General features: G+C 38.6%; 1 protein-coding gene across 2 annotated transcripts in view; it reads right to left on the minus strand.

Annotated features, from left to right (window-relative positions):
* Positions 1 to 15,802, minus strand: part of LOC121356549 (neurabin-1-like) — a 39,439-nt gene extending 23,637 nt beyond the window's left edge. For both annotated transcript variants that reach the window (XM_041473147.1, XM_041473145.1), the window contains exons 1-6: positions 15,684 to 15,802; positions 13,295 to 15,160; positions 1,495 to 1,627; positions 987 to 1,107; positions 342 to 446; positions 42 to 162 (exon numbers count right to left, since the gene is read on the minus strand). In XM_041473147.1, coding sequence (XP_041329081.1) covers positions 42 to 162; positions 342 to 446; positions 987 to 1,107; positions 1,495 to 1,627; positions 13,295 to 14,905 — 2,091 coding nt within the window. In that variant the 5' untranslated portion in view covers positions 14,906 to 15,160; positions 15,684 to 15,802. The remainder of the gene's footprint in view (positions 1 to 41; positions 163 to 341; positions 447 to 986; positions 1,108 to 1,494; positions 1,628 to 13,294; positions 15,161 to 15,683) is intronic.
* Between the last annotated feature and the right edge of the window lie 18 nt (positions 15,803 to 15,820).

Below are 15,820 nucleotides of genomic sequence, written 5' to 3' on the forward strand. Positions count from 1 at the left end.
CCACCATTTACCCCATTAGCAGAGCATGAACAATGTTTTACCTGCTCTGTATCATCATGAACATAGTGCTGCTCGTACAGACATCTCTCTTGCTCTAAGGTCTCACTAATGAGACGGGCTACTTCACTCTCAGCCCCTGGCTTCTCTCTCCCAATCAGGAACCTACAGGAAAAAAACCAAATTATCTTGCAGCAAAAAAATTTAAGACATGCTTAAGAAATTAGTTTGTTACACTGTTGCCTTCCACAAGATCTTTGTAAAATTTTCATACTGTGGTTTTGTATTCTCCATGAATGAAGAATGACAAAAAGAAACTATTATTTCAGAGAAAACATACATACCTCACGGTGCCTTTGGTGTTCTTTAGTACAGTGGCGGCAAAGAACTGAGTAACTCCCACTAGACTTATGCCATCAACCTCAACAATCTGATCATTTACTTGAATTCTGCAAAATAAATAAATGCTTAGCTATCAGGTAAACAATAGTATTTTGGCTTGAAACATTTTTGACATGACAAATATCACTTAAAACTCACTAGTATTTACAATGATAAATTCTGACTCCATTGAAATTCATTACTTAAAAATAGTCTCCTCATCCTTTGTTACTGTGCAAACCACCAATTAAAATGTACCCAGTATTTGACTGGATGTTTTTTGTATTATTTACACAGTGACTGGTGTTCTGCAGTGTCAACATGATTTTGCAGTGCTTCTACACATGAGCTCATTTTGAACATTTCTCATATGTGCTGTTAGCAGATCTACAGTTACTTAGCAAAAATGTCCTATAATAAAAACATCATTTTTTAAAATTTAATATAAATTATTACATTCCTGCTTTATGTTAAAGCAGGAATGTAATAATCACTCAGCTGCATTCAGCTTTTGTACTTTTACTCATAGTATTCAGCATATCTAATGAAATCAACTGGGCTCAGTTGGAAATTTGTAAAAAGCATAATCAATTCAATGAAAAACTCACCGTCCATCCCTCTGAGCAGCTCCACCATCTGTTATTGTTTTTACAAAAATACCTAGTTTTTCCAGTCCCTGATCAGCACCAACTCCCATTCCAATGATACTGATGCCCAGACCCCTGTCACCTAAGGGATTCAAAAATTTAACATTAGCTGCATGACATATGATGTAACAGTTAGCAAACTGAGTTGTTTCAAAGCATTCCAAGTCTTTCTACACAAAAGATAATAGAAATTCACTTTAAAAAGAGAAAAAATAGAACATATTTTATATGTAGATACTACTTAAACCCCTTTTGCCTTGTAGCCTTCCTAACTTTAATTCAGTATGACAATCTGCACTTAGTAGAGGCCCGTCTGGTTAGCACTCACTAAATTCACCAGAACTTTTGACAAATCTAACCCTAGACACACATTCAAAAATTCAAGACCTAAATTCCAGGAATATACAGCTATGGTTTTATCTTTTGTTCCCATAGTATCTCTTGTAAACGTTCAAGATTTGATTTGCACCTTTTTCAATTTCCACAGGAAACACTTCCATTTTTTCCACCCTTTTCTCAAGTTCATACTCAGCTGAGGCTGCCACAGGGTCAACTTCTTCATTACGTCTATCATAGTCTTCATTTGAGTAAGTACTGAAAACCTAAGAAATGTAACAGAAAACTTTTTTTAATGTCTTCTCACCTCCTTTCAAACATCATATAATTGAAAGACAATCCGTAAGGAAATTAAAGTGTTATTTTCAGAGATCTCATTTTCTAAACAATCATCAATTTAATAAATACTGCTGCTGTCACACAGTTTCCAGCTTGCACAGAAGTAACATTTTAAGTTTCAAAACAATTACTAACAGATTTTATCTTGCAAATGCACCAAACAGTTAAAAGAAATCAGTCAGCTCCTCTTTGATATGTGTGACTTTTTTTATTAGGACTACATTCCACCAAATCCTTCCTCTCTTCTTCCCTCCCCCCACACCATCTGCCAATTGCAGTGTTCCAAACAGATGTAGTTTTCTGATTTTGCAAGGGAATCACGCAGTTTCCCAGGAAAAGGAAATGCCTTGCTACATACATTACTATTTTTAGTATTCACTCCAGCTGAGTTTCTGAATTGTTAAAAATAAAAGATAAACAAACAACGCAAATTAAGACAGAAATCTAGAAAGGAAGAATAAGCTATATGTAACAGGGTTAATCTTACATATCAGCATGTTCATTAATTGTATTTAAATTAAGAAGTTAGGAAAAAAAAGGAAAAATATCACACCCTCTTTTATCTTTAAAAATAAGGTTTATCTGCTAAATGTTTTGCAGGCACTGAGTGTTTTATCCTACATCATTGTAAGACAAAAAACACTCACTGCAGCTGCAGCAGCAGCAGCCATCTCCCTAATCAAAAACATGCAGCACTGACATGAAGTTCATTTACACTGGCTTACTATATTATTGCAACTGTTGTATTTTCCACTGACACTACCTAAACAGGTAACTGCAATCATGGAAATACCACAGCATTAACTGTAATTAACATTTTCCCTGTGAATTTACATTCACTAGTATACAGCTTTAGCTCTGCAGAGCAGCAGCTTCAGACACCAAAAAATGGTCATTGAAACAGATTATCAAAATGCAACCAATATAATTCAGTATTTCACGTGTGGAGCCTACTGCATCACCTTCAGACTACAACTTGACATCAGTTTCACACACTCTTCCCAAACCCTGCAAAACACCTACTACAGAAAAGTGGCATGGCCATATAGTCAGTCCAGTAAGCAAGCAAGATTAGATACACTTGGCTGAAAGGGAAGGAAGAAATCCACTCTCAGAAATCTTATGTCTTCCACAACAAAAGAACCTTCGTAGAAGCGGTTATTCCTAAGTCTTGCATAAAGGTTAATAAATAAACTCCTTGTGATTGTCATACAGATACCAGTAGGCAACAACTGGACACAGAAAGACAACAAGGGTCACACTTACAGTATGTCTTCCATGAACTTTACAGAAATAATCTGCAAAACAGACAAAGAAAACCATCTAAATGGTCTTATTCTACTACTATCAGAAAAAAGGTGGCCAAGTTCTTTAAATTAATCACCCTCCTCAGCCTCCAAATCACTAAATAGGATATGCAGCAGAAGCATTTAATGAAGCATTGTTCACCCTTTGGAACAAGATTGGCCTAATTTGTTTATTTTTCATCCCAAGAGAAGAAGTAGCATTTCCAAAAACATAGTCAAATTATAACAAGATGAATTTTAAATTAATAATAAAAAGGAAGTTCATGAGTGGATAAATGATAACTTGTTATTGAGAATATCTGCGTTCTTGAGGGCAAATCAAATACCAAGGCATGGAAAAAAAAGTACAAATTCATATGCATATAATCTAGTATTAACAGCATGACTAGAATATAAAAAAGATATCTTAACTATCAAATGGTTGAGCAAAATGTGGAGAATGGCAGTAGTTCATTTTGGATACAGTGACAACTGTATTTTCTTAGTTCTTACAGGAACTTGCTAGTGGTCTACCAGAGCAGAAGATGATACAAGTAGTTACTATCTACTGAAGAATGACATTACCACAGGTATGACTGTTCCTTGCACAACACTATGAAGTGCTAGAAATTTGGGGAAGCAAAGTTGCACCATAACAACAGCATTATGTACACTGCAAGCCTTAGGCCACCAGCATTAAAATATCTTTGGAACTTCTAAAAATGATTTATTACTTTCCAACTTAAAAGTAACAGAATTGTGTTTTAGAATCTCATGGAATTTGCTCAATTTTATACAAAATTGATGACAGGAATTGTTCATCTACCAGGAGCGGATAATAGAATTTAAATCTAGTGGTCGCTTAAATTCCAGTGATGTTTATAATTGCTATAAATAAAATAATGGCATATACATATCTATGCAAACGAAGAATCCTAATATTTATGCATTATTACCTTTCTAAGAAAAGCCTATTTGAAATCAATTCTGAGTAATTCACTAAGAGAAAGAATTCATACTTTTGTCTTAAAGTGACAGTTGAAAACTGTATGAGAACATTTGGGTAATATTCTAAAAACCATAACCTCACAATTAAAAGAAGACAGCCCCATTTCCAAATAGTAAGAACAACGCACCCCTCTCCAAACTTCAGAAAAATAATTTTGAGGAAGAACAATAATTTACAAAGAACAGAAGACAAGTAAAACTTATAACCAGAAGCCAAACACTGCAAAAACAGAAAGAAAAGCAAAAGCACACTACAAAAACTATGACTGAAGAGTCAAGGGTAGAGTACAGAAATTTTTATTGCGTACATGCAGAATCATAACATTGTGTTCATCTTTTATGAGAGAGAAAAAAATGTTGATATTAATACAGAAAATACAGGACTGGTCAGCAAGTTGTTCTTGCCAAGTAGCAAAAGTAACATTTAAACGTGGATAATAAATAATGTAAGTTCACAGTTTAGAAGACTGATGAGAAAGCTAAACATGTTCATCCCTGCACTGGCAGGGTTTAGTCACTGAATCAAATGCATTACAGACAAAAGAAATTCTAATCTTACTATTCAGAAACCACTGCTAGCTACAGATTTAAAAATTATTAGTACCACGACTGGTATTTTTAAAATATATACTTCAGCAAACACAAGTTATTGGCTCAACACAGGGGAAAGAGATGAATTTTACTGTGGAAACCATGTAAATTTCACAAGCCTTTTACCATAGCTTGTTATATATCAAGAAGGTTACCCTAACAATAATAACTTTTGGACCCTGTCAAGCTAACAAATGGCAAAATGCTGTCTGAAAAGGTTTGTTTTTTTTTACTTAAAACCTTTTTCCTTCAGAATGAATACAATTAATTTGAATCAAAAAAGTTCTGATAGAAGGCTGAATTTTTAAGAATTATTTGAATTAAATTGTTACGACACATAATGGTTAATTTTCAAACATACTTAGTGCTTGAACAGCGTATATATTTATCTGGAGAGAAAACTAGCTACATTCTTCACACCAGAAAAATGAAACACTTTTTGAATGCAAAACTTGGTTTCACATATTTTATGAAGATGCTTATCTAGACACCCTCGAGACAAGACCAGCATTCAAAAAACACTAACAGAGCCTGTCTGAAAGATCCTATTGTTCAGTTCCTGTAACTATTACAGAACTAAAAATTTGTTATATCATCTTAGTGTTAACACAGAAAACAGCATTATCACAGAAAAACAGCAATGACCTTCACATGCTTCAAACTCTTCACAGGACAGAAGAATGTCTACTTAAATATGTTACTTTCAGAAGAATATTAATTAGTTAGAGGGCAAACACTAATTTACCATGTGCTTGCATGAAAATGCTGCAGACTAAAAAAACACTGTCCAAAAACCTCCACTCCAACATTCATTTCTAGTATACAGATTTGTTTGTGCCTAATGAAAAGCAGAACATTACAAAAGTAAATTAAACAGTAAGATGAGGAAATCAGGAACTGCCCAGAAGAACTTCCAACTAATTAGAATGGAAGCAACATCAACATCACTTTAAAGTTCTCATATAATCCTGCAGTATTTGCTGGGGAGCCTCACAACACCTGCACAGGCAGTTACAGCAACACTGAACATCTGAGAGAGGCCCTGCAGTGTCACTGATGCCCTGCCTGGAGCACACCCAGCCAGCACCACAACCCTTGGTTCACCTGCGCTTGGACGTGCCTGTTTACTGACATTCCACAAAGCCAAATATTCAAAACATAAGTTAAAGCTCAGGGAAAATTATCCAGCAGCAAACAGTTTCAGCTTTCCAAATTGAGGCCTTTGTGATGCCTGGCAAAATGTGAAGTGCCCATGAATAACCATTTGAAATAGCAGCACTGAAGTAAGACTGAAGCCTAATGTACACCTTTTACAGTTCTCTCTTACTCTCTCCCTCTTCTGTTCAAGTAGACATCTTGCTACTCCTATCCTATTCTTCCCCCTACTTCCAAGAGTTACATGGTTAGTATTTTACTAGCACTACTTTGTACATCTTAAGTAAAAATTGCCTATATCCGATCTAACTCAATTCAGGCTATATAATCATAGAACGAGCAAAGAAAAATACCATATTTAATTTGACTTTTTAAATACTCACACCTTTACTCTTCAAAAAGTTTTCAGAGCGGCTGGCAACTGTTAAAGATTGATATTAAAAACAATTACACTCAAGAGAGCAATTTCTGTTACTAACCAGGTAGACAGGCAGGCTTTGCACATTTAAGTCCTAGGTATCGCAGCTTGGTATGACTTAATCAAAAGCCCAACCAAGTCAGTTTACATAAAAACAAAAGTGCAGTCTTGCTTCAGATCTACAATACAAACCATTTCATATGGACAATGTCATCATAAATAAACCTGCTTTTTATCAGTCTCATTCTCTACTTAATTCTCAATAAAACCAGTAAAATTTATTCTTTAGTTCTGTTTTCTACTGCAGGAGCTTAAACATTGTAGCCTGCTAAAGAATAAGACACACAATACAGTATCTATTTCAGTCAGGTCATGCTAACTACTTGAGAAGGAGAAACACTTTCAGGTATTTAATTTTTGTATCCCAGTGGAAGAAATATTGAAGACAAAGAAAAGCAGAGCACTGATTTTATTTCATTTCAGATATTCAGAGAAGTTCAGAAACAATCCATGATCTCCATCTGCAGAAGAGCTCTGCTGTGACCTGGCTGTATTCCTCCAGCAACTCGAGGCAATGCTCTCTGACTGACAAAGAGACTGAAACGATCCAAAATAAGTAGCATATGACCAGAAGAAGAAAAAATACTCAAAATACCACATAAAAGGGAGCACCAAAAATATTTTAGCTTCTGAAAGCTATATATTTGTATAAAGAGAAAGATTCAATTATGAACCTCTGTAAACTTCACAGGTGTCTTGGTACCAACAGTTCACGCCTGGTGATCAACATAGATACACATGTATGTATTTAGCATTCACCAAAACAAAAATCTTGGCCTGACCAAATTTAAACAGCAAACAAATCACTATGGGGAACTTCAAAAGAATAACAGTGAACACAAAAATAGTCTACCTGTATTCTGAAGACCTTAGAAGAAACAACAAAATAACCCTGTCATCAGGGGGTACCAGATCAACTCAATTAACTAATCTGCATTAATACTGTCCTTAGCAATGATCGATACCCCAGTTCTAAAAAGAAGGGTCAATTCACTATGTCAAGTCACATTAGAGGGTGATGAAAGAAAATGTCTGAAAAATAAGATATTTGACATATTGCATAATACCTTCCTACTAAATAAAAATGTAAGAACCCTGTAAAAACCTCTGCACAATCCTCATGATCTCACGATTACAAAATACATACTCAGATAATGCAGGCAAGCATCTTTTCACTTATGTCCTTCTTAGTGTTCACCTTTCTTTTTGTTAGAATTATATGGAAAGGGGATAATTTATTTTTCCATTTCTCCAGAGGAAAACTGCAATAAAGTTTCAGCTACTTCTGGTTCACTTTTTACCTGGCTAGGATATGTATTCTCACATACCAGCAACACTAATCATCAAAAGACACTGAATCTTCCAGCACTTCAACTGCTGAGCTACTGAACTTGTCTCCTATAAATTTGCTTATCTTGGCTGACCTCCACCATCTCCTCAGTGTTTCTTCTAACCATCTCCCACGAAACCCTCAAGTGCCTCATATTCACCTCCTTTTCTCCCTCCTGTTCCCCACACCTATTCTGACAGTAAAAGACAGCGAAGGCTGGGGATGCAGGCTGGGAATACGTAGTGATCAGCTAATGCTAAGCCAAAAAGAACAAGTAACTTCAACTAAAACTGCAGCCCTGTCATCAGTGAGGCCATGAATATGCACCTCTGATACAAGTGCTAATTTTCCACAAACCAATCAGTATTTTTAAAGCACCTTTTAAAATTCCTCTCTCCTTCCTAATAAATCCAGGTGAAATTGCTAGAAGTTAGAAGCTGGAGGGACTGAAAGGACAGTGAGGACAGGCAGGTGATAACCTCACCTGATCTATATAACCTCAACATTCTCTTATTTTTCTATAGTTTTCTAGCATAATCAAATACATTAAGCAGGTCAGTTGGTATGTTGTCTAACTGCATCTACAGAATAATTCAGTCAGAAATACACTGAGATACTAATGTAAAGAGTCAAGCTGCTCCAGCAGTGAGCCAGAATATGAAAAGAAATTCTTTACTTTTTCTGTTCCAATTCAGATTTCTGATCTACAGCCTCATGTCCTGGCACAGGACTCTCATCCAAAGACTCCTGAAATGCCAAATCAATCTACTATTGTAAAACTTACATATCAAACATTTACTAAAAATCAAACCAGATGTATGATTTTAAAAAAGGAAGAAAAAAAAGCCAAAGACAGCATGAGTTGAAAGAGCTTTTTTCCTTGAAAAAGTTGAAAGAGCTGAACAACCATCACAACATCACAGCATCAAAAAACAAGGACCATAAAGGCACCAGAAAGATTTGACACAGAACTTTGCATTTAATCCTTCTTACAGGCTTACCTGTGTTACATTTAGGCTTAATAAACACTTAGAAAACATTTTACTTATATGAAGACTGAACTTTTAATAAAGGTTTAAAGATTATCTTTTCTCAAAAAAAACACCCCCAAAAAAATTTAAGTATTTTCAAATGTGTGTGAAAATATATACCTTCTTCCTCCAGTTATTATCCATGTTTTTAATCTTTCATACTGTTAAGTTGCAGGAATGCCATACTCTCAGATGCAGACAGAACAAAACAGAATTATTTTTTGTTAAAAGTCACCAAAAAGCACCGTGGAGAGACTGAGATGAAAATATGAAGAGAAGGTGTTTTGATGTTACACTACGAATGTCATGATGTTGATAAACAGAGCTTCAAAACAATTAAAATCTATGACTTTAAACAAGCAAATTGTATTGGAAAAGATCCCAAAGTTATATTATTTCTGTCAAGAAAAAAAATTAATTCCCACATATAAGTAAATTCTGTTTAAATCTACTCTCATATCAAATCTCCATTTTCCTTCATGAACCCTCACCCACATCACATACTTGTTTCTTAATGCCACAGAAGTACTTTACACAAGTGCTTGAGCAATGGCTGACAATTGACCAGCCATCACTTCTCTAATTCCTGAAGAAACTCCAGGGTTTGGGTATCTTCAACCAGGCAGTGTATTTCATAGTCCTTTTTGTGTATGACATCGTAAGTACACAAGCAAACTGTTCAAATATCAGAGGCTGTATGAAGCTAAGCACTACACCACAACATTGTGTTAAAACGAGAGCCTACACATTGATCTAGAAAATTTGTGCATCTTCTAAAAGCATGTGCAGGTATGCTGTGAAAATCTAATTCAAGGGTTATCTTCATTTAGTTCTTCATTAACTTCCACAGTAAGTAGTTTTGTACGAAAAATGTTGAGCAGGAAAGGCTGAACACCACCACCATTTGTGCCAGCTATACATAAAACAGCTTTACTGTGATGTGCAAGACAAATGGCAATACTATGAAGGATTCCCATATTTTCTCAGAAGCAGCTGAAACTAGACTGGTTAGGACAACATACATGAAACTGCTTTCAGTTTCCTAGTTTCCTTATGAAACAAATTTATGCTCAGCTGTGACAAATATAAAAGTAATGCCTTTATGAAGGTTTGGGGTTTGTTCTGTTTATTTTTTAAACTGTTTTCTTGACTAAAGCAGCTCAAAATATATTACTATTCACAAAAAGCTGGGAACAGACACTCCCATGTAACATAAACTAGATAACGATAAGTAAACAGAAGCAAACAGCAGCAGCAGCTGTACTATCTTTTCAGCTTACCTGAACTACAGAATTTCTAAGGATCATAAATCATTGCAGAAGTTAGTCACTGAGCTATTAAAGGCTTGGAGGACAAAGTTTGACACAGTCAGAGGAGAAAACATCTCAATAAATCAATTTGAAAACATGCATTTGTTTTCCAAACAGAAAGTTTCAAAATTACAAACATCAAACAGCACTCAGTCATTACATTTATGTTAATTAAAGCCTTTCAAGGTAATCTCATAACCAACAGCAAGCTAATGTCTACATTACAAAGGCAAAATGAAATATAAAGAGATGACAGAAGAATTACCTGATGTTATTTGCATTGTGTGTAATGCTGATTGCTTACACAGTTTACTCATAAAACTTTTAGACAAAGGCAAATTCAGTTCCCTTGCAAATACCTTGGACTGCTCAGTGTGCTTTACATTCCTTACTGGCTTCATATGTGGCAACAAGAGACTAAAAATTGCTCATGTACCATAACACATAACTTTGTGAAGTTCTGCTAATAACCGTACTGTATCACTCTCTAAGCTACTCCAGGAAAACAAGAACTGAGATAAAATGTTCCCCGGGATCTGGAAAGATCAAATAGCAGCAGGACTTATTCTGGTCACCCACAGCAAGTAAAAAAATCCCATATGTTGTTTATCAACAGCTTCTACGGAATTTAAACACTTCTTTTAAAAAGTCTCATCTGTGCTTGCTTTCACAGGCACAGGACAACACAAAATAACAGAGTATTTGCGCAATTATGTTCCATCTTTCCTGAAATTATCAGATCAAATTATGTTCTCAAGCCCTGCTACAGATGTCAACAATTGCAGACCTCCACCAAGGTCAGACGGAGCGCTAACAGTGTTAGCTACCTTATACACCCCCTGAGAGCTCTACAGTCTCGTTTTACCCAAAGACCTTGCCAATATTACAACTGACCAAAAGCTTTGAAACAGAAATATTAGTCAAATTCTCTTTGTTGTAGCAGTATAAAATCTATTTTTAAGGTGCCTTAAATTCTATCCAACCTCCCTTTTGCATATTTGAAATACAATGGTCAAAGCTCCATCACTGCAGAATGCTGCAGATATGAGAATGTGATTTCTCTTGCCAATTCTGAACACTTTGAATCCTTCACCTCTACCAGATACCTGCTAAACAGCAACTGCAAGAGACACAGATGGTTTCTTTGTCATCACTAGAGATTCAGAATGAAAGCAGCAAGAATGCAAGGGCAGCCTGGCCTCTCTCAGGAGCATCTGTGAGAAGAAGAATCACAGACCTTCTCTAGTGGCTATGAATGACCAAAAATAGCACTCACATTTTAATCAAACTTATTAGTCTAAATAAAGCTGAAAAAAGAAGCTACTAGGGTACATTTCTCACTATGGCACTGCTCTAAGCTGTGGTAGGGATCAGGAATAATCTTTTTGCTACCACTGAGTTTTTTTTTCTCTTCCAATTCAAGATGCACCAAAATCTATGAAGAAAGATGGAGAGATTTCCTTCTGTGGGGTAAAACTGGGATTTTTCTAAAAAGTTATTGAGATATTAAAAATACAGAACTAAAGAATGTTCTGGGTAGGCATAAAAAATTGGAATTCTTTATTTTAGAGAATACAAATCCCATAAATCATATAACCAGGACTTATTCCCACTAATTATCACAGAAAACATGAAGCAAAAAGGCAGACATGGGAACAGAAATCATTGCTTAGGCAAAAGGAACAAAGAGGGAAAACCTATTGAAAATGACATGCAGAAAGAGATCTCTATACCCAATGTGGGAAAGATACAGTCAAGTTTCACTGAAAGGGGATAAAGGAAGGCAAGTATCACAAGCTTCAATTTAAGGGCCTTAAAAAGTATCTCAATAACCCTATTGCTATTAAGTACAGTTTATTCATCCAATCCAAGCAGGACATTATGGCAAGAACTATGTTATTTTTCATAGGAAACCGCTACCAGTTGCTTCTAACCATTCATCTCTTGATTGTGTAAATGACAATCTGAGACAGGTTGCTTCCTGTGGCTTTCAGAGAAGCAGCTATAGTTGAACAGTGCTTGTTACCAAAACCTGAGTTTTGTCTACACAAGAGCTACCATCACACTTGGCACTGAGATTTCTACTAGGGCTTTCAACTATGTCTGGCATAGACACAGCAAAGAAGGCAAAAGTCTGTTAACAGCCACCGTTCCAGCAGGGTATCAGCAATGATCAGTAAAACCCTGCCTACAGCAGGAAGTCACTTAACACATTTACAGTAGACTCTACATGGCACTTTGCTCAGATATTGAGCGCACAAATGCACGTAGAAATGGACTGATGCCCCTCTGGCTCTCTCCCAGCCCTAACCAGACTCATTATGCAGTTTTCAATAGCAGCACTCTCCCCTTCACTGCTCCAGGTCACCACTAAAGCAACATCAACGAGAAGAAAGCCATATAAAGTCAGCTTGTCTATGGAGAGACTATTAAAAAACCCACACGCAACAAAACTCACATTTTGCCAAATTTTTTTGCCACAATCAAAACATCTTCTGGGGTACAGCACTGTTGTGTGTTCGCAAACTGGGAAATTACAACTCTCTGCTGTGGGAAATTCAAGAGTCAACAGAATTTTTACATCCCTCTGATCACTAAAGTGAGTCCTGACTCTACGAACAAAGTGTAAAAGCTGTTTATTAAAAATTATTTATTTCAGTCATGTGATAGTAGAAGAGATGCATGCTGAGGAAGGTCTGTACAGTCCCCCATTCCATCCTTGTCCATGTCTCCCAATTCTCCTTCCAAAGTTAAACAAAGACTAGAATAATTCAAGTCTGCAAGAGACTATGGGTAAACATAGTCTGAGTTGTGGAGCAACTTATTTTGTGGGTATTTTTGGTGGAGGAAGATCAGACCCACAAATCTTTTAAATTTGTTAAAGTTAGAACTTACACTACTCCTCATTAGCCAGTCTGCCCTCTAACTTTCACTTCTGCAACTTCGTAACTTCAAAATAATCATGTAAACACTCATAAGGCTTATTCACCTACCAGTATTAGAACCAAACAACACATATACGGTTATTATTGGAGACAATTCTAGAATCTTAAAATACAAGAACCAGTCATTTGATACTTTCTTATAGTTAATTCCATAAGCAAGTATGAAGTTGAATATGTAAGTTTTTTTTGGGGGGGGAGGGGGTTGTTGATTTGTTTGGATTTTTTTTTAACTTTTGTGCCAAAAGGAAAACTGAAAATAATTCCTAATGCAATGCCTCAATTTAAAAAAAAAATAAAGTATTAAAGGTCAAGGTGTTTGTATCTGCTCCTAAAAGACATCTGCTCCTGAAAAAGTCCAGCAAGTAAAATCTCATGTGCTTCACTATACTGTCTTATGAAGCAGCTGTAATTTGACTGCAAAACAATTTAAAAAGAAAAAAGAAAACTCAAATGTACTTACTTTGATAGGAGCTGTTGAGAACTTGACTTTTCGGTCTGGTGCTGGATCTTCCTCTTCAGAAAGCCCAGGAAACTCCTCATATTCGCTGTCATACATATAGTCCTCCTCTCCCTCTAAAATTTCTTTGCCTTCAGGCTCTTGGTTTTCTGGCTCTGTGTCCCTGTCATCATCAAAAGCTGCATTCTCTATTCCAAAATCACTGAAGTCCTCACTTTGCTTTTCTAACACTTGCTCCTCTTCTTCAGTATCCTCTTCTTGCTCTAGAACATCCTGAACTTGTGTAACTGGACCATCTCTTACAGACACCCCATCTCTTTCTTCTTCCCAACTGGTCTTGCTGCCATCTGTAAACTCTTCTACCACTTCCAAGGCATAGTCGCTTCTCTTCCCTTCCTGTATATCACATACGAGCTTCTGATTCTCCTGATCAATGTGATCTTTCTCCAAATCTTTTTTTCCATGCCCTGAGGTTTCATCTTGTGCAACCAGCTCTGTGCAAGTCACCTCTGTGGGAGAAACCCAGGAGCAAACACTATCTGATATCTGCTGAGCCTCTTGAGCAGGCACACTGCCCATATTCCAAGGGCTTCTCTCCAGTACCAGTTGCTCTCTTTTGTCTTTTCCCAGGGCCTTGCTTGGCTCATCTCTGTAGATCTCAGGCACTTTGGGGAATGCACCTTTCTCCAGACATCCTTCAGCAATAACAGACGAATTCAAAGTCTGCTGGCCTCTCAAAGGGTCCTGATTTGGAGAACTATCATTTTTGGAAGTTTCTTTGGATTCTTCAGTATCACTGTCACCTAGAAAGCTTTCCAGCCTCCTAGAAATGGGCCCTGCATTCAGGAAGGAAGATTTGGAACCACTATTAGCATGTTGCTGCTTCAACTCCTCATTACTTTGATTTTCAGCTTTCTCCAGTGTAACTGGAGGACTTGCTTCTGTATTAAAACTAAAGTGGTCCACCACATTGCTGCAATCAGAAGCTGAACCATGTCTCCTCTTATCTTCACTTCTTTCACTTTTGCCGGGGGAGTATCTGTCCACTGAGCTCCGCTGTCTTATATTTCTCTCAAAGAGCTTCCTGGTCTCTGAAAATTTTTCTGCCAGGGCTACTTTGTCCAAGTCTGCCTCGTCACTGCTACGGATGACTTTGTCAGAAGCAGAAGACATGGACAATGAATCCACAGGACTGCCACTGGGGCTGGTAGTTACATTAAGAAGATTATTTTTTTGTACAACGAGAAAAGATGGACTACCTGGGGAAGATCCATACTCTGCTGCCGTTGCCCGGCTGATCAGTTTAGTCTCAGCAGGTGGATTGCTTTCACAACAGGTTGTAGAGGAAGAGCTCCCCATTTGCAGAAACATATTTTTGATCTTGTGTACTCTGTTGCCGTAAGTAGCAGCTCTGCCTCGACTGTGTGGGTCACTTCCCCCTCCATTGGAAGAGGTGCTCAGCTTCTGATGCAAGCCTGTTTTGTTGGAAGAGTTGTCAGGATTGTTTACACCATCAAAAGAGCATTTGATAGTATGGAAATCAGATTTGTAAGCATTTCGGTGTGGAGAAGCACTTCTTAATGTCCTTTCCCCCTTGCCTTCGGTTTTCATCATTGTTGAAGAGAAAGCTCCCTCCAATCCTTAAGAAGAACGGAAAGAACGATTCCCTAGCACAAAGCTTCCAACCTCCAACACCAGGCAGTGTAGATCCCACAGAAGATCCCAAAAGCAGCCTTTCACTCAGTCAGCCTCACTGTTCGCATTGAAATGGAACGCAGGGGACGCTACGTGGAGAGAAAGAAATCAAAGCCCGTGAATGGCCACATCGGGAGTTATCCCCAGCGCGGATGGCGGTATCCGGAAAGCCATCTGCAGAGAGACAGAGAGTTTCCATTAACTCGGGGCCTCGCCGGTGTGTGACACGAATCCGAAACTCGGGGTGGGAATCGCAGCCCAAGACCTCTCTGCGGGATAAAGCCCATTGTGTCGGTCGGGACGCGCGGACCCAGCTGCTCCCTGGGCACCGACCTGACGGCTCTGGCGGGGGATGCGGCGGCGGGCGGCCCCCCCACAACCTCCGGCTGCCGCCCCTCCGCTAAGGGCCGTCCCGGGCTGGGCCAGGCCAGGCCGGGTCGGGCGGCGGGGGGGGAGGGCAGCGCCAGCCCTTCCTGCCGCCCGGGGGAGGCCGGGCCCGGGCCGGACCGGGCGCACGCACCGCGGCCGGGCAGGACGGAGGGGCCCGGGCTCCCCGCGCCGCCCGGAACGGGGGAAGCCACAAGTTTCGGCCCCAAGTTGGGGCTTCCCCGTGGTGGCGCTTCTGCGCCGCGGGGCCTGCGGGGCGCGCAGCGGAGCCGCCCCGGTACCTCACCCCAAACTTTCCGAGCCAGCCTACCTGGGGGCGGGGGTCCTGCCGCCTCCTTCCCCTCAGCGTTCCCAGCCGCCCAGCGGCCACACACACCACGCCATCATTATCCGCCGCCACAGCCGCCCGCCTTTCCTCTCTCTCTCTCCCTCCCGCCCCCCCCGCCC

The sequence above is a fragment of the Pyrgilauda ruficollis genome, unplaced genomic scaffold (genome assembly GCF_017590135.1).
Source record: "Pyrgilauda ruficollis isolate IOZ18807 unplaced genomic scaffold, ASM1759013v1 scaffold3, whole genome shotgun sequence".
NCBI classification, from domain to species: Eukaryota; Metazoa; Chordata; class Aves; order Passeriformes; family Passeridae; genus Pyrgilauda; species Pyrgilauda ruficollis.